Source organism: Narcine bancroftii, chromosome 7 (genome assembly GCF_036971445.1).
Source record: "Narcine bancroftii isolate sNarBan1 chromosome 7, sNarBan1.hap1, whole genome shotgun sequence".
NCBI classification, from domain to species: domain Eukaryota; kingdom Metazoa; phylum Chordata; class Chondrichthyes; order Torpediniformes; family Narcinidae; genus Narcine; species Narcine bancroftii.
In genome coordinates, this window is record NC_091475.1 from 61,069,868 (window position 1) to 61,094,752 (window position 24,885).

General features: G+C 42.7%; 1 protein-coding gene across 11 annotated transcripts in view; it reads left to right on the forward strand.

Annotated features, from left to right (window-relative positions):
• LOC138738963 (limbic system-associated membrane protein-like) overlaps nt 1–24,885 on the forward strand; it is a 1,544,776-nt gene that overhangs the window by 1,350,434 nt on the left and 169,457 nt on the right. For all 11 annotated transcript variants that reach the window (XM_069890213.1, XM_069890212.1, XM_069890209.1 and 8 more), the window contains 3 exons: nt 10,006–10,140; nt 10,820–10,940; nt 15,242–15,393. In XM_069890213.1, coding sequence (XP_069746314.1) covers nt 10,006–10,140; nt 10,820–10,940; nt 15,242–15,393 — 408 coding nt within the window. The remainder of the gene's footprint in view (nt 1–10,005; nt 10,141–10,819; nt 10,941–15,241; nt 15,394–24,885) is intronic.

Genomic DNA, 24,885 nt, shown 5'->3' on the forward strand with positions numbered 1-24,885 from the left:
ATTGTCTGTGTGTACCCAGCATTTTCTGTTGTTTTTTTTTAATATGTAATGAAGGAATGTTTTGAGCTTCTCTCAAGAATTTTTTAAACAAATATTACGACCCCAGAGGACCCCAAAACCCAGCAGCAATAGATATTCACCAAGACAAATGGTTACTTAAACAAAAGTTGCTTTTAATTATCTTTAAACATGAAAACAGAATCACACTTTAACTTATCACTATTGATTTAACTAACCTAACTTAACCCCCTCCTAATTCTAAGCGCACGTACATGTAATGTGTGTGTACATTCAGAAAAGTTCTTTGGTTCATGGTTGCAGAGAATTCTTATACTGTGCACAGAATTTAACATTTATAAAGTTCACCAGGCTTTGGTGCTTGAAAAGTAAATGGTTACCGCTCAGGAAGGTTCTTGTTGGTTTTCAGAGAGAGATTTGTTGTTCCAGGACATCCACAACTGATGAATTTCCATCGGTCACCTCAGTGTCTTGCTGACAAAACTGGACCCTTCAGGGTTCTCCAGATGATAACTTCTTTCTTTCAAGTCACCACAGAGTTCCTTTTTGTTTCCCTTATTCCAAGTGAAACACTAGATAGCCAGTCCTCTCCTCTTGCATGGACCACAAGGGCTTTGACCAGGCTGAACTAAGCACTTTCAACCCATCTTCCAAATGGGTTTTCCACAAGCCTGCCAGCTTGTCCTGTTCTAGTTCCAGCTGCTGCTGCTGACAGCAGAACTGAATTTTCATTTTCTCTTTCTCTCTCCCCTTGAAAAATGATATGCCCCTCTTAGAACAGCAAGTCCCACTCCATCAAGTTCCTTTATCTGTTGCCTTTTTGTAAACAATAATCCTTTAGTGAAGTATCTTGGGCACTCTCCGAGGCTTTTTCAAAGCCTCTGGGCCCCCGACATGATTAGCATTAGCAGAACTCCAGTATTTTAAATAAGATCTGTTTTAAAGTGTTTGTATGTGTCCTACACTTAAAAATCTGTCCCAATATATCTCCCAAAAACATATCTATATTGAATAATCTGTCACACCTAAAAATGAAACTTAATAATAGATCAGTCTGTCATTTGTAGGTCACACCAATTCTTTGTTTCACTAATTTTCATGATTGCATTGAAAATCAAAGCAAATCAAACCAAATTTGTGCTCTTGGTGTTTGGCAGGAACAATACTAAAACTGTTCATAGGTCTCTTGATTCATGGTGAGAGACTGGAGCAGAGAAATTTCAATTGCCTGATATGTGCCTTTTCAGAAATAAAATCAAGTTCAGTATTGACAATATTTCAGACTTGGAAATTTATTTTAACCTGAGTTGTCATTAATTCCTTGTGTTCAAATTCCTCTGGTGACTACTGTCAGTGATCTCTTGATTTGAGGCATGTGTGAGTGATCCTGTTTTGAATCTTAGTAGCAAAGTAATTGAGACAAGTATTTCTGATGGATGAAATTGCTGTTCTTTCTCCTGGCTACTTTAATCAGTCCTGAATCTCCTTCAGTGCCTAATTCGAAGGGACACATGTCACTGAAGCATGAATAGCCTTAAAGCTCTTGGGTGGAGTGTCATGAAGAACCTCTCAGGCTAATTGAAGTTCTGCCTGCAATTCTTTAGATTGTAAATAAAATTGATGATTTGAAATTCAACATAATGGTCTTCAAATAGTTGTCTGGTAAATCCTCCAGAAGGTAAATGAAAATTGACAGGACAATTTCATTATTTTCACTCAGTGAATGACTCCATGGGGAATGTATTCCACCCAAATGTTGGTGACAGCAGCAACATTTGCCCAGAATTTTTTGTTGTTGAAGGATCCAGGCAGCTTTAGCAGGGAATGGATTTTTTGGATTATCATCGGAAATAAAACTGTGCTTACCTTTCCATAAGTCTTTGTTTTGATATCACAGCACATTTCAATTCAGCGTCCAGCAGGGTCCCACCCAGTTTAGTATTGCTTATCAAAAGGTACTGTTCTTTCATCTTTCCTGTGAACATGATTCAGCTGCAAAGCCCAGCTCCATTATTTTTTTTAAAGCTTAAAACTGCTGTTGATCAATTTAGATGGATGTATCGTCTACATTTATTCCACAAGAACTTTGATCGCAGAGGCGCAAATCAGGGAAACATTTTGAACATTTGAATTTGTTCATAGCTTTCCAGTTATGTAAATCATACCACCACAAATGAAGTATAATTAAGACACCACGGAGAAGGGATCAATCAACATACACTCCTGTAGGCTGACTCATCCCCTTCCTTTATACAACCCACTGGTTTGTTTAAAGGAAGGGGATGAGTCAGCCTACAGGAGCAAGATTGAAAACTTGGCTGATGGTGCACCAACAATAACCTTGCACTCAATGTCGCCAAAACTAAGGAGCTAATTGTTGACTTCAGGAAAGGAAAACCAGAGCTTTAAAATCCAGTGATCAATGGGGGATCAGAGTGGAGAGGGTGAGCAAATTTAAGTTCTTGGGAGTCACCTTCTTGAAGGATCTTTCCTGGACCCAACACACCAATGGCACCATGAGGAAAGCACATCAGCACCTCTACTTCCTCATGAGTTTGCGCAGGTTTGATATGACACCAGAAACCCTGGAAAATTTCTGCAGAGTTGTGGTGGAAAGTGCACTGACCGGCTGCATCACAGTCTGGTGTAGGGGCACCAATACCCCTGTGCGTAAAGCCCTCCAAAAGGTAGTGAACACAGTCGAGGACATCACAGGTGAAACCGTTCCCACTATCGAGAACATTTACAGGGAACACTGCCATCAGAGAGCAGCAGCAATCATCAAGAATCCAGACAACTCTTTGGTGCCATCAGGAAAGAAGTCTAGGTGCTACAAGACTTGCACGACCAGGTTCAGGAACAGCTATTACCCCTCCATCATCAGACTCCTCAACGACAAACTCAATTAGACACTCATTTAAGGACTCTTTTGGACTGTATACTTTATTGATTTTTTATTCTCTCTGAATTGTACAATTTGTTTATATCAATTATCTGTTCACAGTTCTTTATTTGTTTACATATTTACCCTGTGTATGGGTTTTTTGGTACTAACAATGAGTGGTAATTCTGCCTCACCCGCAAAGAAAATAATCTGAGGGTTGTATGTGATGTTGTGTATGTTCCCTGACAATAAATCTGAAGAAAAAGAAAATAAGCATTTGAATTTAGCTGGTAGCGCATATATATGCCCTGTCAGTGATGATCGTGTAGTTCAGATAATACGGGAAGATTCATGATCCTAGTCACTGTTGGAAAAATAAACAATTGTTCTTGATTCGAGAGGTACTGGACCTCTTGCCTGAAGGTAACAATGAGAGGAGATCATGGTCAGGGTTGTGGAGATCTTTTCGGTTATTGGCTGCCTTTTTCTCCAGCCTTTGTGTTCCTGGGCTTTTGCGTTTTATAACCAGGTCATGATGCAGCCAGTGTATTAATCCATTTCATTTGTGAACTTTTTAGGAAAGTGTTATCGATGGGCTGTGTAGTTATTTTGCAACACAGTGACAAATTAGACATATTATCAAATGTCTAAGTTTCCATTTTCAACTGTTAAAAAATGTATTCACACTGTAAATTCTATTATCCCTTTTCAGTTTCACAATTTAAATGTTTATGCTTTCAGATGCAGTAAATAGGATTGAGGATAACATAGCATGCATAATGAAAAATAGCTGCTATAATTGCACACACTATTGACATCCTAAAATATTGACGTAATCTCTTCAAGCAGTCAATGCAAGTGAGAGAGTAAATCATATTATTTTTAAGTTCGTCTAAATAATACATTTTTTCTTTCAGATAATGACAAATGTCAATGCTTATTTCAGTTGTAAATGGAGAGAAATATTTAGGATGACAGTTAATATTTTTATTTTAGTCAACAGCAAAGAAAGAAAGGGGAATTGTTCCTGATCTTTCTATTCTTTGCGCAAAAATATATATTGACAGAAAATGTTGAACCACATTTACACTTCTTGCCCCAGAGTTGTACGTTTGTACTGAAAACCATTTTCACCCTGACCCTTCTTTTCTCAATAGTGTAAAAGTATATATCCTTTCAATTTGACCTTGATTGCAGTAAATATGTTTATTTGCCATGAGGTAATTCTTAAACAGCTGATAATGACCATAAAATTTGACATCCGGAATTCGCAGTACTTGATTTGCCCATTTGGGATGTTTTAACAAGATCTTGTTTGAACTGCTGCTGAAGAACATAATTATACTCTAGTCAAGTACTCAAAGAACGCACTGACAAAATTATTGTTTCCATCATTTCAATATGTGGCACCAAACTACAGTGAGGATGCAGTTGATTGTATCAGGTGAGCTAGAATTGCGGTGTTTGAGGGGAAGACTGAAAGGGCTTTGGCAAATACTAGAGCGCATCGGATGCCCCCCAAAGTTCCTCAACATGGTTATCCAACTGCACGAAAAACAACAAGGTCGGGTCAGATACAGCAATGAGCTCTCTGAACCCTTCTCCATTAACAATGGCGTGAAGCAAGGCTGCATTCTCGCACCAACCCTCTTTTCAATCTTCTTCAGCATGATGCTGAACTAAGCCATGAAAGACCTCAACAATGAAGACGCTGTTTATATCCGGTACCGCACGGATGGCAGTCTCTTCAATCTGAGGCGCCTGCAAGCTCACACCAAGACACAAGAGCAACTTGTCCGTGAACTACTCTTTGCAGATGATGCCACTTTAGTTTCCCATTCATACCCAGCTCTTCAGCGCTTGACATCCTGTTTTGCAGAAACTGCCAAAATGTTTGGCCTGGAAGTCAGCCTGAAGAAAACGGAGGTCCTCCATCAGCCAGCACCCCACCATGACTACCAGCCCCCCCACATCTCCATCGGGCACACAAAACTCAAAACGGTCAACCAGTTTACCTATCTCGGCTGCACCATTTCATCAGATGCAAGGATCGACAACGAGATAGACAACAGACTCGCCAAGGCAAATAGCGCCTTTGGAAGACTACACAAAAGAGTCTGGAAAAACAACCAACTGAAAAACCTCACAAAGATAAGCGTATACAGAGCCGTTGTCATACCCACACTCCTGTTCGGCTCCGAATCATGGGTCCTCTACCGGCATCACCTACAGCTCCTAGAACGCTTCCACCAGTGTTGTCTCCGCTCCATCCTCAACATTCATTGGAGCACCTTCATCCCTAACATTGAAGTACTCGAGATGGCAGAGGCCGACAGCATCGAATCCACGCTGTTGAAGATCCAACTGCGCTGGGTAGGTCATGTCTCCAGAATGGAGGACCATCGCCTTCCCAAGATCGTGTTATATGGCGAGCTCTCCACTGGCCACCGTGACAGAGGTGCACCAAAGAAAAGGTACAAGGACTGCCTAAAGAAATCTCTTGGTGCCTGCCACATTGACCACCGCCAGTGGGCTGATATCGCCTCAAACCGTGCATCTTGGCGCCTCACAGTTTGGCGGGCAGCAACCTCCTTTGAAGAAGACCGCAGAGCCCACCTCACTGACAAAAGACAAAGGAGGAAAAACCCAACACCCAACCCCAACCAACCAATTTTCCCCTGCAGCCGCTGCAACCGTGTCTGCCTGTCCCGCATCGGACTTGTCAGCCACAAACGAGCCTGCAGCTGACGTGGACTTTTACCCCCTCCTTAAATCTTCGTCCGCGAAGCCAAGCCAAAGAAAAAGAAATCTTCGTCCGCGAAGCCAAGCCAAAAAATTTAGAAATGTACATGTGGTTTTCCTGAAATAGATTTTCTCACCGAAGGCTTCTTTTAATCTTACATTCATATAAGCTTGCAACACTGTAATTCTTTAACAGCAACAATGCAGGACCATAGTCACGATGACAGATGCTTTTTTAAAAAATTCACTCAAGTGTCATTCACCTTTCCCTACCTGTGCACAATTTTGAGGGAGCCATTATCTTCACCCAGCATATTGCTGTAGCTCTGCTGTCCACTTCGTCAATCCAATTTGTATCATAAAATGAACTGTATACTGTGTAACGTGTATGTGGTGACAGAATTACTGGCCTCAGACCAGGGAGAAAATTTGAAATCTCATTGCACCAATGGGTGGATTGAACTAATAGTAATTAATTACCTTTGTAGGTGGTAGCAATCGACCCTAAGAAAGAATACAGTAAATAATAGAAAGATAACATGGCAAGATCTAAATAGATCTCGGCAACAAGTAAGACAAAAGCTCCCTCCATTTCACAAAAGTCTGATCAATTCCATTGTATCAACATCTGGGAACAACATCAAAGTTAGGGAGAGTTTTTAAGGGATTTGAAAAGCCAGTGTGGTTGTGTAAGAAGAATCCTGACCAATGGATACTGCCCAAGATTTCTGGGAGGTGGTATCACAGTGGGGAAAAAACTGGGATTGCCGTCTTCATTAACAAATCTGACATTGGATCAGATTGTCACAGATCTGACCTGCAGTTGGCTTGTTAATGGTTTTCCTGCTTCAGGTGGCAAAGAAACGACCATGTCCTCGACCATTTCAAGCAAGGTCTGCCTGCTGCTGCTTTATAATCTCTTCCATGTGGACAAGATCACAAATCTGCCAAAATCCTTCAGAGCCACCTCCCCTCTCTCCCCCCCCCACCCCCCCACCAAGAGAGACAGTTCATTATGTAGCTGTATTTTGGATTGTTCTCACCAATGGGTGTGCAATTCTGACTTTCATGTCCTCAACAAATGCAGGACTCTTGCCCTCAACCAAACTGTTATTATGCCTGTAAATATTTCCCAGCATGCAATGTGCGCAGTTGGATGGAAACCAGAAGTGACAGAAACTGGGAGTTGTTGGTTAGAATTTGGTTGAAGCATCACGAGGAAATAAAGTTGGTTAAGTGTAAAACCCACATAAATTCTTTCTTCTTGAAAGAGCGAGCATAGCATGGTGTCAGAAGTGTTTGAATGAGTAAGATAAGGCAATAGTTAATAAGCATAGATAGGTTAAGTCCTCCAACACCGATACATTTTTACTGGCAATCTAGTCGATAATTGGAAATGCTTCAGAAAGTGATTCAACATTTATTTTGAAGCTGGTGGATTGGGAGTGACTGATGGAAAATGGAAAGTGTCTGTTTCAGCATGAGATGGGTGAAGATGCCTTGCACGTTTATAAGAGTTTTCAAATTGATGAGACAGCTTTCACGTTGGACACTCTGATGACAAAATATGAGAAGTATTTTGTTTCAAGTAAAAACATCACATTTGAGAGATTTGTTTTTTCTCCTGTGATCAGAAACAAAGTATGAGCTATGGCCAATACTTCGCCGAGCTTCACACACTGAGTAAGTCCTATGAATTTGGAGATTTGAAAAATTCACTCATTAAAGACCAAATAGTTTGCAGAATCCCAGATAATAGGCTCAGAGAAAGACTTGCATGAAAAAGATTTGACTCTGGAAAAGGCTGTGAATATGCGTAGGGCAGCTACAAGCACAAGCTAAGGAACTGCACAAGATAAATACAACAGTGCATGCAGTGAAAAGAGAGAAGCTGAGAACCAGGAGTTTCCCAAAACTACAGTAAAACAAAGTGCTCAGCTGAAACAGCAAATGCAGCAGGTGCAGAGGTAAACATATTCCAAAGATGTGTCCTGCTCATGGAAAGTACTACAATAAATGTGGGAAGAAGAATAATTTTGCAAAGTGCTGCTTAGCAGGGTCTACCAAGAGAAAGGTACATAGAGTGGGTGAAGAAATTAAGGAATTCTTCATGGATTCACTACAGACTGCAGCTGGCAAAATGGAATTAATTGTTCCAGTGATTGTGAATTGGACAATAATTCTATTTAAGCTCAACACTCGAATGCAGGTAAATCAATTGTAAAGTGCAAATTTGTCCTGTGAAATTAAAAGTGACGGGCTACTCTGGAGAGAACATTCCAATAAAAGGGAGCTTACCTTCAAACACAAAGGGCACCATCTAAAGTCGCAGCTACTGATTGTAAAAAGGAGAGTACAGCCAGTATTACGTCTGAGTGCATGTGAACAGCTCGACTTGGTGAAAAGAATTTTCATAGTGGCTTCACAGATGGAAGATGAGCACTCAACACTCATGGAAGGAAGGAGAAGCAATACCTTCATGTACAGAGAGAATCAACCTCATTACTTCACATGAATGACAAACTGAAAAATGAGTTGGCAAATAAGGATGCCTTCTTGCACCAACGAGAACACAAAAATAGACAGTTACAGGAACATCTGGAACTTACTGAATAGAAACTGCAGCAAACAATGATAGGAGCTGAAATGTGACCAGAGGTAGAGGCTAAACTTGCCCAGTGAATTCCAGCTCTGACAAAGACTGAAGAGGGACATGGCTGCATGGAAGAACATTGGAGACATTTAGAGACTCAGTTTGACTTCAGGTGCATCTAAAAGAAAGAATGGCTGTATTAGAGGATAAAAATATATCGATACAAGAATCTGAACTCTTATGGAAACAACTTGAAGAGTCTCTTCATGATAAAGAATTGAAAAATGGAAACTGTCTTCTTTCAACTACCGAGCTTAAAGGAGCACCAGACTACACTAACAGAAGAGGAACTGGCAGCTATGTGGCCAAGATTGTGAAGCCTGGAATGAAGCTCATAGAGTTGTATCATATGTTGAATCCCAAGATCAACTGCTATTGGCAAAACAGGAAAATAAGAGAGTGAATAAATATTTGGATGAGATTGTGAAAGAAGTGGAGATGAAAGCCCAGCTTCTGAAGCACCAGCGTGAAGAATATGAACATGTGCAAAAATCTGGGGCAAATCTCTCAGCTAAATTAAAAGATCTCATGAAGGAAATTTGCCATTGATAAAAATGCACTGATGAGGCCAATAAGCATTCTTCATTACTCAACAGGGAGAATCAGAGATACAAACTGCAAGTGTCAGAGCTTTCACACCACAATATGGAGCTTTGAATAGAATGAGAAGATGCATGAGGAAATTGTATTGTAGGTGAAGATGAAGCTAGTTCTACTGACTTAAGAGTTTCTTCTGAAGTAATTTCTCAGCATGTGGTGACCTATCATAATGTGGAGGAATTGCAACAGCAAAATCAACAGCTACTGGTGACCGTTTGTGAACTTGCTGATAAACAGGAAAAGGAAGAGCAGGAAATAAAAACCTCTTCACAGATTTCTGAACTTCAGCTGAATCTTGTGGATGGCTTGAATGAACTTAAACAACTTTGTGAAGCCAAAAGTCATTAGATGCAACTGGTGGAAAGAGACTGTCCACAGAATATAGATACTTTTAATATGTAGACATAGTATTGTGTTTTTTGTTAAAAAAGGGGAAAGATGTGTTATTATATGTGTAAATAAGAACTTCATTTCCCAGCATACAATGTGCTTGGCTGGCAGAAACCAGACATGACCTAGGATGGGGGTTGTCGGTTGAAGCAGCTTGATGCACTTGGCTGGCGGAAACCGGACATGACCTAGGACGGAGGTTGTCAGATGAAGTAGCTTAAGGAAATAAAGTTGGTTAAGTGTCAAACCCATGTGAAGTCATTCTTCTTGAAAGAACAAGCATAACACAAACCAAGGCGAACACATGCGTCGTTCCACATGCACAACATTCTATAGTTTCAACTGCATTAATCATCGCCGATTTGCCTCACAATACAATACAGATGCGTTCTACTATTGTACATCACAGTCATGATCGAATGTGAACTGCAGAGTGATGCTGAATCTAGTGTCATAACCATGGGTTCATGTTTCAAAAGGCAATCAGTATGAGTTATAACCAGTATTATATCTGTAAGCCAAAACTGCATGATCTTTGACCAACAATGAAGGCTGAACACTCATGAGGCAACTCGTATAGAATATCTCAGGAGTCAAATTTGGAATGCCTTGTGTGTGCATATTGATAAGGGTGAACTATAATCTGTCATCCTGCATATGTGTTGATGTTGCAGAAGAGGAAGCATAATTGTGCACCATTTTTTCATCTCCATTTTAGCCAAGGAAATTGAAGAGGAAGAAGAATATCTGGAAATCTTCATGATCAACCGGTACCAAGCAGGTGCTTACCAGTGCAAAGCTGCCAATGAAGTTGCTTCTGCTGAAGAGAAACAAGTCCACATTACTGTCAATTGTAAGTTGTTCATTAAGCTTTTCCATTTAATCCTCTTTCCAACAGGAGAAAAGATGTCCATGCTTAATCAAATATTTCATAATTCAGCAAATTGTCACCCTAAAAATAGAACTGATTTAGTCGACCATTAAAAAAGATTTTTTATTAAGCAAAGGTTTAATAGCTAAAATTCATCAGCTTGTTAACCAAAGAATGTTAAACAATTCGATAAATTCAAATAGCTGAATTTAAAGTCTCCCTTTGAATGTTACAAGGGAAGTTATTCAATTCAACAAACCAAACAGGTCCTGCTAATTATGTACACAGAAGCAGGAAATCACGTTTCCTCGCCCATTGTAATTAATCATTAAAATATAGTGAAACTTGGAGTTCAGGGACATAGAACCTTCAGATGCTGTATATCCTGCGGTGACTTCTGGTTCAAAGTGAGAAATCTCTCCTGTTAATGCTTGGAAAAAGCCCCGCTGATACAGATCTTGGCAATTCTACTCTAGTAACTTGCTGGAGATGCCAAAGCATTTAAATCGCATTGGGAATGTTAAAAATATATTACAGATATTCTGAAAGGACACCTCATAATAGAAATTAGTAATTTCTAGACTAAAATGTAGCACAACAATGGAGTTGAAAGTTTTTTTTTAGTGCTCTTCTCCATGAATGAATCTACATTATTTTGCAGATGCTCCTGCTATTAAATATGCCCAGAGTGCAGATGTTGCAGTGGGGCACACTGGAATACTTCACTGTGAGGTGTCCGCTGTTCCGCCAGCAGATTTTGAGTGGTACAAGGAAGATAAGAGGTGAGTGACCTCCATCTCAATAAGTTTCAAAGAGATGACTGTCTCAATTGCAGTGCATGGGGGTGGAAATGCCTTCTGCATACAATATCTTAAAAGTCATGTCTGGGCAGGAGATGGCGAATGGAAAACATGAATACTCATCGATATCATTGAGAAAGTGCACGTTTCCATTAATGGAAGGGAGGGGACCCTTGAAACAGTTTGCACTCCATGTCATTTCCTTGACATCCCCAATGGAGAAGGGCCGGTTGCGTGCCTTGAGGAAATGAGCCATGAAAGTGCATGCAGAGGTGTAGCTTCCCCTTGACAGGGCATCTGGAGGTTCACTGAGAGTAACTGGCCTGTATGTTGTGTTGTAACTATAGATGGAGAGTTCAATCCTCCCCCTGGCGATCTTATCATTCTTTATTTTTCCCCTTTTTACATTATTAAACATGAATGCCACAGATCTCTGGTCAGTCCGTCAGTGCATACAACCGGAACTTACAAAATCTCCCCCCCCCCCCAACCTTTTACAGTTAGGTGTATGATACAACACCCCTGGATAGTGGCTAAGTATGATTGGAATGCTCAGTAAATATGACAGTCCGTCAGATAAACATTTAAACTCTACTGCTGGGCAGAGTTTATAAAGCTCTCAGTGGAGCTAGTGTCTATCAAACAATCAGATGAGTCATTTACCCTCACCTTCATCGTTGAGTTGTTCAACTGGTGAGGTTTTGTCTGATCAAGAATGAGTGAGGCCAATGCTCTAGGAGCCATGTTGCTCCCCATGTTGATGTTGATTCCTTCATCTTGATCCGAGGGCGGGGAGATGACGTCAACCATGAGGCACGGCAAGATGCCTGCTGTTCCTTCTCCAAATGGTTCATTTCCGGTGGCGGGTCCCGCCACAAGGCGCCACAACATGGCAGCGGCAAACAGCATAGGGAGGCCGGGGCTGGTTCTTCAGGACTTGGGCACAGTCCATACGCCGATTCTAGGGTTTCACACGCTGTTGCCCTCTTCGGGTTCCTCTTAGCCCAGCAGACTTTTGCCCAGTGCCCCTTCTTACTGCATCCTCAACACACGGTGTTCTTCATGGGGGATCTGGCATGGGTGTGCTTAGTCTGCCCAAAGAAGTAGCATCCCTGATTGCACGTGGCTGTTGCAGTCAGTACTGAGGCTGCTGGTGCCACACCGATCTGGTCTTCCGGAAAAGCACCGCTTTACTTCGTGAGGTCGTTGTCAGCTCCTAGATGGGCCTGTTCAAGTGCATGCTAGCTAAGTCCTTCCTCCCCTACTCCAGTGGTCACTGCCTCATGTACCTTGACCTCACTCCCGCCATGAGGGTGTCCCAGATCTGTTCTTCTTCTCCCACACGGGCTGCCGCTGCTTTGTAGTGATACTTCCAAGCAGTACCCTCAGTTCAAAGACATAGTCATCCAGCGACTCACCTGAGCATTGCAGACATTGAGAGAGCCAGTGCCTCGTTAGCACATCGATTTGAGGCATCATGTAGTGGGCCTTCAATGGCCGCCACGTATCTGGCACAGTCCCTGATGACAGCATATCCCACAGGGCCAAATCTAGAGAGGAGTGCAGACCTTCGGAGGCTGTCAGAGTTGAAGATGTCTTGCATGGCCATCAGGTAGGACTAGAAGCAGTAGGTGAATTATTTTTCAGCCTTTAGGGACAGAGGGTCAACCTGGCTTCAATAGGGCTTCCATCCTGCTTCAAAAGTAAGCTAATACAATTGTAACATGACTGATTGTACTCAGCTTACAATCAATGGCCAGAATCTACAATAGGTGAATCTGAATTAAGGTGGGAAAATTGGGGTTTATATTGGGGAAGGTGGCGGCGGAGCCAAAAAAGGGGTCAGCCATGCCATCTAAGCTACACACAGACAGTGAATTCCTGTTCACTGCACAACATAAGCATTATTTAAGAATAAAAATCTGCATACGCTAGGGACAAGTGCATTGCACCAATGTGCTGGATAAACACAGCAGGTCATGCCTGCATCCAGAGGGAGTAAAGAGTGACAAACATTTCTGGCTCGGACCCTGTCCGGAAAAAGAAAAAAAAACAAATAGATGCCTGAATAAAATTGGTGGGGGAGAAGAGAGGAGGGGGGATGGGGAAATAGCATAGGCCAATAGTTAAGAGGTGGATATAGGTGGGAAGATGGAAGAGAACATGCTGAGGTGATAGGAGAGAGTCAAAGGCTGCTCTCTGATAGGTGAAGGAAGGGAAGGGGGTGAGGAGCCAGAAGAAGGGAGACAGGCAAAGAGAGATTCCGGGGGAGATTTAAACAATAGAAGTATCTTGAAGTAACAAGAAGCTGAAGTAGTGATGGGAGTTGGATTTCATTTGAGGAATTGTGTGGCATGCAGAATTTTGTTATATTACAATCTATTTGATTTGCGGGTCAGTTCTTTTTTAAATGCCATTAACAAAAACCTTCCTTCCAATGATCTTACATCAACAAATGCCTTGGTCTATGTACATCATAAGGTGGCATGCACATAAATATGGACACAAAAAGCACATCAGCATAATATGTATGAAGATGTTTGGTTCTTCCTAGTATGGAAAGAATTAATGAAAACAAATTCTTGCCTTCTTGTTTCTGAAGAGATAAATTTTATCCATTACATATTTCAGAGACTGTGCATAAAACATGCACAAAAATCTTTTTAAAAATGTGTCCAATTAATAGAATCTGAGTGGACTCTTTATGGAGATATTGATAATGCACTTGCTCAATGCAGTTTATTACAGTACTTCATGTTACCTCAGTCATTGACTAATTAGTAGATTGAAATCAAGTATACATATTCTGAATCCAGTGAAAATTATCATCGGATTATTATACTGTTCCTTGATCTAATGACAAGAGTGAACACAATTTGAAAGGCTCCTCAAAGTGATTAATTAATTTTAATTTTAAATGAAACATACAGCATAGTCACAGGCCCTTTCAGCCCATGAGCCCTCTGCCACCCAATTAACCTACAAGCCCCAGTACTTTTTTTGTGGGTGGGAGGAAACTGGAGCCCCCAAGGGAAACCTATGCAGGCAGTGGGAGAACTTACAAACTCCTTACAATGTTAGTAGATTCTATCTCCTAGAATCCTTTCCTGCAGCTTTCGGCCCAATGATGTCAGATTCATAGGTCTGCTGTTACCCAGATTATTCTTCCAACACTTTTTAAATCATTGCACCACATTTGCTATCCTCTTGAACTACTTCTTCCCTCAGCGACGAGTTAATACATGTTGTCAAGGCCCCAACCATTTCCTTCTGGCCTTTGTTCTGGGATGCACCTTGGGAGTTTTGAAATGGTAGGAGCTTAGCTTTCAGTGGTATGGCTTCTACTCCTGATCAGGCCAGGACCTGGTGGGGTGGTGAGTAGAGCACTGTTGAAAATGCAGAGGCCAGATGTTTGTGGTCAGGGGGTAATGGAAGAGCAGGGATCCTGGTTGGGGCAGAATGATTGAAAGTGGACAGTATTGGCGATCATGGGGAGGCGTAGGAACCTTCTGCGGCCCCAATGCGTTCTGACATTTCAACCAGCTAAGATGGAGCAACTCTTTACTTTTTTGGTGGAGGGGCCATTACCAACTGAAGGCCTCACAAACAAACTGCAAGTGACGTCGAGCTTTGCGAGATGTTTGATGTCAGTCTGCATGTCAGGAGTAAATACATCAGATGCACAGAGGACCCAGAAAGCATCAGACAAGCTTCAAATTGCTTCACGGGGCCGAAGAAATCCTCGCCTGCTGCATTAATTGCAATTCATTTTGCAGAAAGCTAAAAGGTTGAAATGTCGTTCACAACCATGTAAAACCAGTCTTTCATTTAGTAACAGATGTGATCATGATGTCTCCATCATGTAGCTCACTTTCATTTTGTGCTTCGCACATGAAACATTAATCATGTATTTTCTGGGAAATCAACTTCAAGGAATTACAATATTCAGGACTCTTTCCATCCAGTCCAAAGTATCTTTGACGGACTACCTTCAGGAAGAAGGTACAGGAACATCAAAATCAGGCCTGCCAGGAACTAGCTCCCCGCGTGTTGTGAGATTGATGAACCATGTCCTGTAACTGAGTAAATCATTGCAAATTATTTAGATATATTTATCTCAAATTATGTGCTGTGTACTGTGTATGTATGTGTTGAGAAACCAGGTTGTATAAGTACAGTCAGATAAAAATAAATTTGAACTTCAATATAAAAGAAAGTCAAAATTGGACTGTTGTTGATGTCATTGGATAGTAATAAAGGGCTTCCCTTTCTTCTCTCATCAGGATAATAAATAGCTCGCAAGGCATCCAGATCCACACAATGGACAGCCGATCCAGTCTCATTGTCACCAATGCCACAGAGGACCATTATGGCAACTACACGTGCGTGGCAGGCAACAAACTTGGAGTTACCAATGCAAGCATATTTCTATACAGTAAGGCCTCTCCTCAACCACTAATATTCAAAAAGATTTAATCCTTATTGAGACTTGCTTAAATGATGCTTTTCTCTCCCCATGATTGGTGGTGTTTTTTTTCCATTGATTAGATCAGGATGTATTACTAGGCATTGAGGAGACAGACTGGTGAATGGTGTGGCACCAGGCTGTGTGATCGGAGGCAAGTGCAGACCACTGGTGGTAGTCAATGTGGCAGGCCTCCAAGGGGTTTCTTCAGAGAGTACTTGTACCTCATTTTCAGAAGCCTTCGGTCATGGTGACCAGTGAAGAGTTTGCCAGACAGTACAATCTTGGACAGGTGATAATCCTGGAGATGTCTGGCATAGCTCCATCTTCAACAGCATGATCTCTATGCTGGTAATCTTGGTCTGTTTGAGGGCTTCTATGTTGGTGATGAAGTCACTCCAGTGGGTGTTGAGGAAAGTGCAGAGGCAGCGCTGGTGAAAACACCCGAGGAGCTGTCGGTGGTGACGGAGGTGACCCGGAATGATACTGGAGGGTGTTCCATGCAACAGCGCTGTACACACTGACCTTAGTGCCTTTCTTCAGATGCTTATTGTCCCAGCCTGCCGAATACGCTGTTTGCCTTTGCCAGTCTGTTGTCAACCTTTTCAATCCTTTCCAATCTTTATCTTTATCAGTCTATCTCTTCCTTCAAGAATGCACGCAAGGCTGGCCTTGAGGACAAAAGGAGATGGAGGGAAAACCGTGACACAGCAGCGCCAAACCCAGAACAGAATTTCCCTTGCAGCTGCAATGGCCAGGCACATCTGTCTTGCATTGGCCTCGTCGGCCACCAGTGAGCCTGCAGCCCCCTTCCTAAATCTTCGTTCGTCAAGCCAAGCCATGGCTAGGCATTGATGAGGAGGAATGAAACTGCCTTTGTTGCAGCAGGCCCACCTTCACATTGGCCCTTTAATTGACAACGAGGGAAGGAAAATTCAGGTCCAATTTGATCGGTGGCTCCTGCATGAGAGAGGCAAGGCCTGCCGTGAACTTTACAGTCATTTGATGTGTGTCTAGATAAAGGGAATAAATGAGAAATGGAAGAGCAGACCTAATTTTTGGAAGAATAAGTCACAAGATTTTACAAAAAATATATTTTGTCTGCAAATTTGCAATTTGTTTGAGATAGTGCAAGCCCCTGTTGCTATTGGTGGGACAAGCTACATCATTCCATGTGCTCAGTTAATCAGAATCAAACATTATTGTCAGGAACCTGTCACGAAATTCATTGTTTTGTGGTAGCATTGCAGGTGCAAATATTGCTATACTTTTTAAAAAAAAAATAAATTTGTGCAAAAGATAAGAAAGAGAGATAGTATCTAATGGCAGAGGTACATAAGCTGATTTTGTGCCTCTTGGCATCATCTGGACTTCATCTTCAGGCTCCTGTACCTCCTTCCTGATTTGTAGCAGTGTGAAGAGGGGATCGACTGCATGGTGGGGGTCCTTGAAGATGGATGAAGGGTGCTTCAATAAGACATCACCTCCTATAGATGTCCATGGTGGAGTGAGGACTGACACCCATGATGGTGTTGGCTGAGTTCACAACTCTCTGTAGTCTTTTTCTGTCCTGTGCCTTGGGACCTCCATATCATGCAACCAGTCAGAATGCTCCCCATGGTCCACCTGCAGAAATATGCAAAAGTCTTTGGTGACAGACCAAATCTCCTCAAACTCCCCACAAAGTATAGCCACTGGAGAGCCTTCTTTGTGATTGCATTGACGTGGAGGCCCTAGGACAGTTCTTCAGAGATGCTGACACCCAGGAATTTGACATTCTTAACCCTTTCCACTGCTGAGGGCTGGTTCGAGTTTGCCAGATTTCCTCTGCCTGAAATCCACAATCAGAGATACATTCTATCATCTGGGCAGATGATTGTATTAGCTTCAAAAGAGTTCCACAAATGACATGTGGTGTGACATGATTCAATAGAATGGAGTGTTCCACAGCAAATGGACAGACCCATCCATCATGATACTGATGGCAGATTGATCCGCAGCATGCAGTGACACTTGGTGGGATGTCTGGCACATTTTTTCTATTCAGTCTATTTTAGTGGATTTTGGTCCTTTGGATTTAGAGAATGCCATCTCAAGGATAACGAGCAAATACTGCAGTGTCTGAGTAACACACACACACACACACACACACACACACACACACACACACACACACACACACACACACACACACACACACACACACACACACACACACACACACACACACACACACACACACACACACACACAGAGCATCTTGAAAATGGATGGCCAGGGACTTTCTTGCTATCCAGTGCATCAGTTTTCTTTCAGTTGACTGAACTAAGGGAGATTTGATTTTGGAAATGCAAGAAGTGTAGTTTGAGCCTTGCTCATTAATCCTGCAGAAAGCAGCTTGCTGGAGATGAATTGCAATATTTGGGTGAGGAAGATTGAGGAAAGTGTGGAGCAGTTTTGCTTGATACCAATTTGCACCAGAAACTTAGAGGTGGCAGCTCCCCACTCTGACAGGATGAATCTGCATCCTTAAGCTGGGTAACTGTGTACCAGAACTTGTAATGTAGAACACTGGAATGCTTGAATCTGCTTAGATGAGGGTGCAATGAGCAGGACAGGAATAAGATTACCCATATTTAAGTCAGAGTAACTCACACCTCTTTGATGAGGAGAAGTCCATTGACATATGTGGAATTATCTTCCAGTCAGACAGCCGAACAATGCACTACCTTATTTTAGCACCCTTCCTGTAGTGTGAATAAAAGCTCTCACGACTGGAGGGAGAGCATTCACTTTTTTTAGCTTATAACTGAGTGTAGGGTCTTGCAGTGGTTTTCAGAAGAGCTTGAGGTTTAGCTGGCCATCAGTATAACACACCTCCAGTGAATCTAAGTTCACTGCATTCACCCCTTCCTGCAGAATTTAGGGTCTGTGGATGAAGACAGAGAACATAGGTTCAGAAAAATTTTTTTTTACAAATTTAAGGGGTCTAGAGATCACAGGAGGGCCTTGGACTCCTTGGGTCTCCTAGTCCCCTGTGAAGGAGAGATGGGTGGGGTCTTCAGCTCAGTGGTGGAGGGGGTGCACTTTCCTCCTGAACTGAATCCCCTGAGGCTCTGACTGGGGTGGCAGGAATTAGTTCCATGGCTCGCAGGGCACTTAACCAAGTGCCAAATCCCTGATGGAGACAGTGTCCTCCCTGCCATTCAGGTACTCCACATAGGCGAACGTGGGATTGGCATGGATCAGTTTCACCCTTTCCACCAGGGGGGTTGGTCTTGCTTCTCCTCACATGCATCCTGAGAAAGACTGGACCAGAAGTAGTGAGCCACGTTGGGAGTGTAGTTCCCGATGCTGACTTTCTCTCGAAATTGAATAGGAATTCGTGAGGAGCAGCGTTGGTCATAGTTTGATAGCATTCCAGACCATGGCAATTTTCTTTTCAACCTGCCTGTTCCCCTGGGGGTTGTAGCTAGTAGTCCTGCTGGATGCGATGCCCCTCACTAGCAGGTACTGACGTGGCTCATCGCTCATAAAGACTGAGCCCCGGTTGCCATGAATATAGCCGGGATACCCGAATAGGGTGAAAATGGAATCTAGGGCCTATATGACTGAGGAAGTGGACATGTCTGGACACAGAATAGCGAATGGGAAGCAGGAATACTCATAAATGATAAAGAGGAAGAAAGAACAACACTGAGCTGTTTGAAGGGCCTGGATGACTTGATCAGGTGAGCCTTTGCGGGGCCGTAGAAGTGCGACTTGCACACTGTGCAGACCTGGTCATTTCCATGGAGTAGATAACCCCTGGATGGCAGAGCTTATTATGCAGAGGCCACAGTTGGCTGGTGTGTGCAGAGGCACAGCTTCCGCTGGATAAGTCATCTGTGGGGGGTGGGGGTCATTAAGGGCTCCTGGCCAATAGGCAATGACATAATTGTAGGTGGAGAGCTCGATCCTCCACCTAGCAAACTTGTCATTCTTGATTTTTCCCCTCTTGATATTATTGAACATGAATGTGACAGAGCACTGGTCAGTGAGGAGCGTAAATCTTCTACCAGCCAGCTAGCATTTCTAGTGCCTTACGGCTTCTATAATGGCTTGAGCCTCCTTTTCCACAGATGGTTCCGGAGCTCGTGGCCATGCAATGTCCGAGAGAAGAATGCAACTGGCCTGCCTGCCTGCCTGATTGAGGGTAACGGTCAGGCCTAAAATGTCACTTTCCACTTGGAAAGTTGCATTTTCATTTACAGCATGCATGGGCTGCTTTCACAGTGTGGTTCTGGAGGTAGTTAAAAGCCATTTGGTCTAAAATAGTAGCTTTTAAGAGAGGGTGAACCATATCAGTGAATTAAAGGATCCATTGGGCGTAATATGAGAAAAAAACCAGAAACCTCCTCAAAGCCTTCATTGTCCTGGAGATGGGGAGCTCTAACAGGGGGCACATCTATCAAGATAACATAACATAACATAACAATTACAGCACGGAAACAGGCCATTAGGCCCTTCTAGTCCACACCGAACCAAACACCCCTTTCTAGTCAATGATCAAAGCCAATGATGTCATTCTCCACCATGTACTCAAGGATAGCCAGACATTTAGTCCTGACCACACACTTGTCAGAGTTATAAGTGAGGTTTAGATGTTTTGCCACATGGAGAAAACTATGGTGGTTGGCATCATGGCCTTCCAAGGTGTGGCTACAGATGATGACTTTATCAAGGTAGGGGAAGGTCGCCTTCAACCCATACTCATCCACCAATCTGTTCATCTCCCTCTAGAAGATAGAAATCCAGTTCATAATACCTAAAAGGACCCTCTGGAATTGACAGATAACCATTAGCCTCAAATACTCGTATGAACGGTCCTTGGAATGATTTGGCAGCTGGTGATAAGCAACTTTCAGTTCAATGGTTGAATAGACCCAATACTGCATAATATCATTCACCATGTCTGAAATTCGTGGGAAGGAGTATGTGTCCAAGAGTGTATACTGATTAATAGTTTGGCTATAGTCAATTACTTGCCTGGACTTGTTTTCCCCTTTTACCACTACCACTTGCGCTTTCCACAGGTTGGTGTTAGGTTCGATGATACCTTCATCAAGAAGACATTGTGTCTCAGACTGTATGAAATCTCGATCTGCTGTGCTGTACCTCTTGCTCTTGGTAGCAATAGGTTTTCAGTCCAAGGACAGATTCGGGAAGAGTGGTGGGGGGGATGTTGATATTCAGTGTGGAGAAGCTGCATGTAGGTTCTGATTCTAGAGGCCCTCTGTTCCGAACCATTACAGGGGGAAAAGTCCAGACCCAACAGCACCAGAGCACATAATTCAATCAGTACATACAGGCATATCTTACAAAATTCCCCCCTTCAAATGTCAGACAATGCGACTGAGACGCAAGGAATATGCGATAATTGGAAGGATGCATCTTCAGGTTGTATTATTGCACAGTCTGTGAGTCTATGAAGCTTTCAGTAGAGCCTGTGTCAATTTGGCATTTAGTGGAATGTCCGTTTACCTTCACAGTTATTATGGAGTTGCTAAGCTGGTGAGGTCTGGACTGATCTAGGACCATTGAGGCTAGGACCCTGGAAACTCCATCCTCCTCACTCGAGTGCCCCCCACCATCCTGGGTAAGATAGTGATGACCTCATGGCATTGCAAGATGGCTACCCTCCTTCCTCCCCTGACGATGATGGTGCTGAGTTTGAATTTGAGTCATGGCAAGATGACCATCGAGCCTTTTCGTGCCGTCTCCTCACTCCACCCTCCATCGGTGTGTAGAGCAGCAAGTGGGTTCAGGTGAATTCGGGGCAGATGGCTTGGGGCTGGAGTCATATCTGGAGTGGTGCAGGTCGTGGACTTCCCTAGGCGTCCCCTCATGTGGCAAACCCTTGCCCAATGTCCTTGCTGGCCACAGCTGGAACACACTGAGTCTTTAGCCGGGCAATGCGATCGGGGATGCAGGCTCTTGCCACAGAAAAAGGACTTACTAGCGTGGGAGCGCTCCCTAGCATGGGAAGTGGCAGCCGTTAAGGCTGGGGGAGCAGGAGCAGCCGGTCCTTGGAAGGGGTCACCTGGGTGAGCGAGGTCGCTGGCTTTTTCAAGCTTGGTCTGTTCCAACGATATGTCCACTTCATCGTGGCTAGCCAGGTCCTTCTTTCCTGACTCAAACAGTCGCTGCCTCATGTACCACGAGTGAACCCCCATGACTAGAGTTTCATGAACGCAGTCTGCAGCCGGTTCATACCTGCACTTCTTAACAAGCATCCAAAGATTCAGCAGGTAGTCATCGATGGACTCTCCTGGCCGTTGGCGACGTAGATCAAGTCGGTGCCTCACTAGGATCTTGTTTAGCGACTTGAGGTACTGAGCCTTCAACGCTTGATAGCAGCATCATATGTAGCTCAGACCCTGATGAGTGAATACCCTTTCATTCCTACCCTCAAAACCAGTGGGGACCTCCTGAGTTCATCGGTGTGGAAGACATCTCTGGTTGCGTTCAGGTAGGCCTGGAAGCAGTCCATCCAGTACGTGAAATCCTCAGCTGCATCGCGTCGGCAGCATACCGTGCTTAAGTACCATCTTCCATCGTTTTGGGATTAAGATAATAAAATTGTAGCATGAACATATGCTTTTATTCACATAACTGAGGGTAGGGTTGAGGAAGTTGGCTAAACTGCAGGTAGAGCGAGGGGCTAGCATAGTGTAGTCGAGATTTGCAACATGATGGGAAAACAGCAGAAGAAATAAATGAGCAAAAAGCTGACACAAAATATGTCAGAGCAATGAAGGTCGCAGCAGCATCTGAGAGAACAACAGAGCACTTGTTGATCTGCACCCGCACTGATTAGTACCCTGAGACTTCGCATATGTGAAAACTAGCTACTAGTATTGATAAGCTGCGGACTTCTGGTTGGTAGAATATTATACAGCAAGCGTACTAACTTAGACAGACTTTGTAGATATGAGGAACTAACTATTGGATATTAAAAGATAAGGTGTTTTATGATTGGTGTAACATTATAAAGTATGCTACGGATCAGGATAAAAAAGAATGTGTTGTAGCTGTTCGGGGGTGACTTTTGTCACTGACCACTGAATGGCATTTCAGTCGAGGCGGTGATTGAAAGTTACCCAATCTGCAGATTAAAAAACGATCCAACCAAGACTGTAGTTGAAGTCAGTCATTTCGTGCTGACCCAGAATCCACAGGGTCTCACAGTGGTCTTCAGAGGTTCTTAAGGTTTAGATGGGAAACCAGGGATATATATAGGGGTAGACAGGGGCGGAGTCAGCCATCAGTATAGCACACCACCTGTGAATCTCCATTCACTGCACTTCCACCAGTGAAATAAGAGCTGGAGTCCTGCTCATCAAAATTGTACAAGTTTTAAAGTAGAAAAAATAATTTTACTTGAATTGAAATTCTGAGTTGTCCATTTGGTTAAGAACCATTTTGGCAGAAGTTTGTTGTGATTTAAGGAAGGCCAAGTAAATGCTGCGATGCATGAATTCTAGAGTCGTTGAGCTAATTCACTCCAATGACATACCTCCTTGTGGCAGTAGGGTAGAAATGTTCTTACTTGGTCATAAATCATCCAATCAATCATCATTGCACCCAAAATTCAACCCTGTTGACTTCAATGCCAATGAATCTTTTAATCTAAACACCGCAGGCCTCAGTAAGAAGCAATTATTTTTTGTATTGCTGCTCAAGCTAAATTTCTGCCTGTTTGCCTTTTGAGAAAGTCCAACCTATTTGAGTCTTTTTCCATTCTTCAGCAGTTATTTCAAATGAATACAGTTCCTTCAGTGTGATAGTCCAATGGGTTGGCAGCTCATCCAAGGAGCCTGCATGTGACTGCATCAGTGGTGTCATCACGATCTGGAGCGCCATGACTGATGACTGCAGCCCAGGAATTTGGAACACTGGGTCTTTAAACCTATCCTTGGAATGACTATCAAGCCCAGGGGCAGATGGTTAGGTATTGCGCTTAAAGCACCTCGATAAACTTCTTATCTGATATTGGTCTTTATATCATCTGGCATAAGGCATAGTTCAATTCATTTGACTTTCAACAAAATGCTAAATAAAGGTAGGTAGTATGATGTGAAACACAAAGAAATGCAGATGCTATGATTTCAGTAAAAGCACACAAGTGCTGGAAGAGCTCATCGGGTCACCAAGTGTCCATAGGAGATAAAGAGATACAACCAATGTTTTGGGCCTCAGCCGTTCTTCAAGGTATGAGCAAAAAGGGAAACAGGTGTCTGAATTTTAATTTAAAAAAAAATTTACATTTAGACAAATTTAGACCATTGTTGGTTGTTGCCTGTATCAGTGATCTGGTTGATAATATGATGAATTGGATCAGTAAGTTTGCTGATGACACAGATTGGAGGCATTGTGAACAGCAAAGGTGGTTTTCACAGCTTGCAGAGGGATCTGGACCAACTGGGAGAATGGGCCAAAAAATGGCTGATGGAGGTGATCCATTTTGGAAGGGCAAACCAAGGTAGGACATATGCAGTAAATGGTAGGGCACTGATGAGTGCAGATGAGCAGAGAGGTCTGGGAATAGAGCTACATTGTTCTCTGAAATGGTGATGCAGGTGGGCAGCGTCTTAAAGAAAACTTTTGGTATCTCAGCCTTTATAAGTCAAAGTATTGAGTATAGGAGTTGGGGTGTTATGCTGAAGTTGTTTAAGACATTGGTGAGGCTAAATGTGGAATATTGTGTGCAGTTCTGGGCACCTAACTACAGGAAGGATATCAATAAGGTTGAAAGAGTGCAGAGAAGATTTATTAGGATGTTCCTGGGTCTTCAGGAGTTAAGTTACAGGGAAAGATGAAACAGGTTGGGAATTTATTTCTTGAAACGAAGAAGAATGAGGGGAGATTTGATAGATGATTACAAGATTATGAGACACAGTGGATGCAAATAGGTTTTTTCCACTTAGATTGGGGAAATAAATTTGAGAGGTCATAGTTTTAAGCGGAAGGAGGAAAGGTTTAGTGGGAAAATTAGGGGGAAGTTCTTCACTCAGAGGGTAGTGGGAGTGTGGAATGAGCTGCCATCTGACGTGATGAATGCGGGCTCGAGCTTGTGTTTTAAGAATAAATTGGATTTGTCTATTTCAATTTCTCGGGGTGATTAGATGACTATACGTGAGGATACTATGACTAAATTAGTGAATGTAAGATATAGATTAGTTCATTATAATCTTATACATCAGTTATATTTAACTCCTGATTAAGGAAATATAAATTTATTTCTCCTGATTTATGTTTTAGATGTCATAAGCAAGTTGTTTTTTTTCACACTCTACTTGGTTATGTGAGATAGTGAAAACATTTTGGAGTAGAATTAAGGAATTAAGAAAGGTTTATTTAAATGTAAAATTTTGCTTGACCCTATGGTGTTTTTATTGGGTTATATTAAAAAACTGAGAT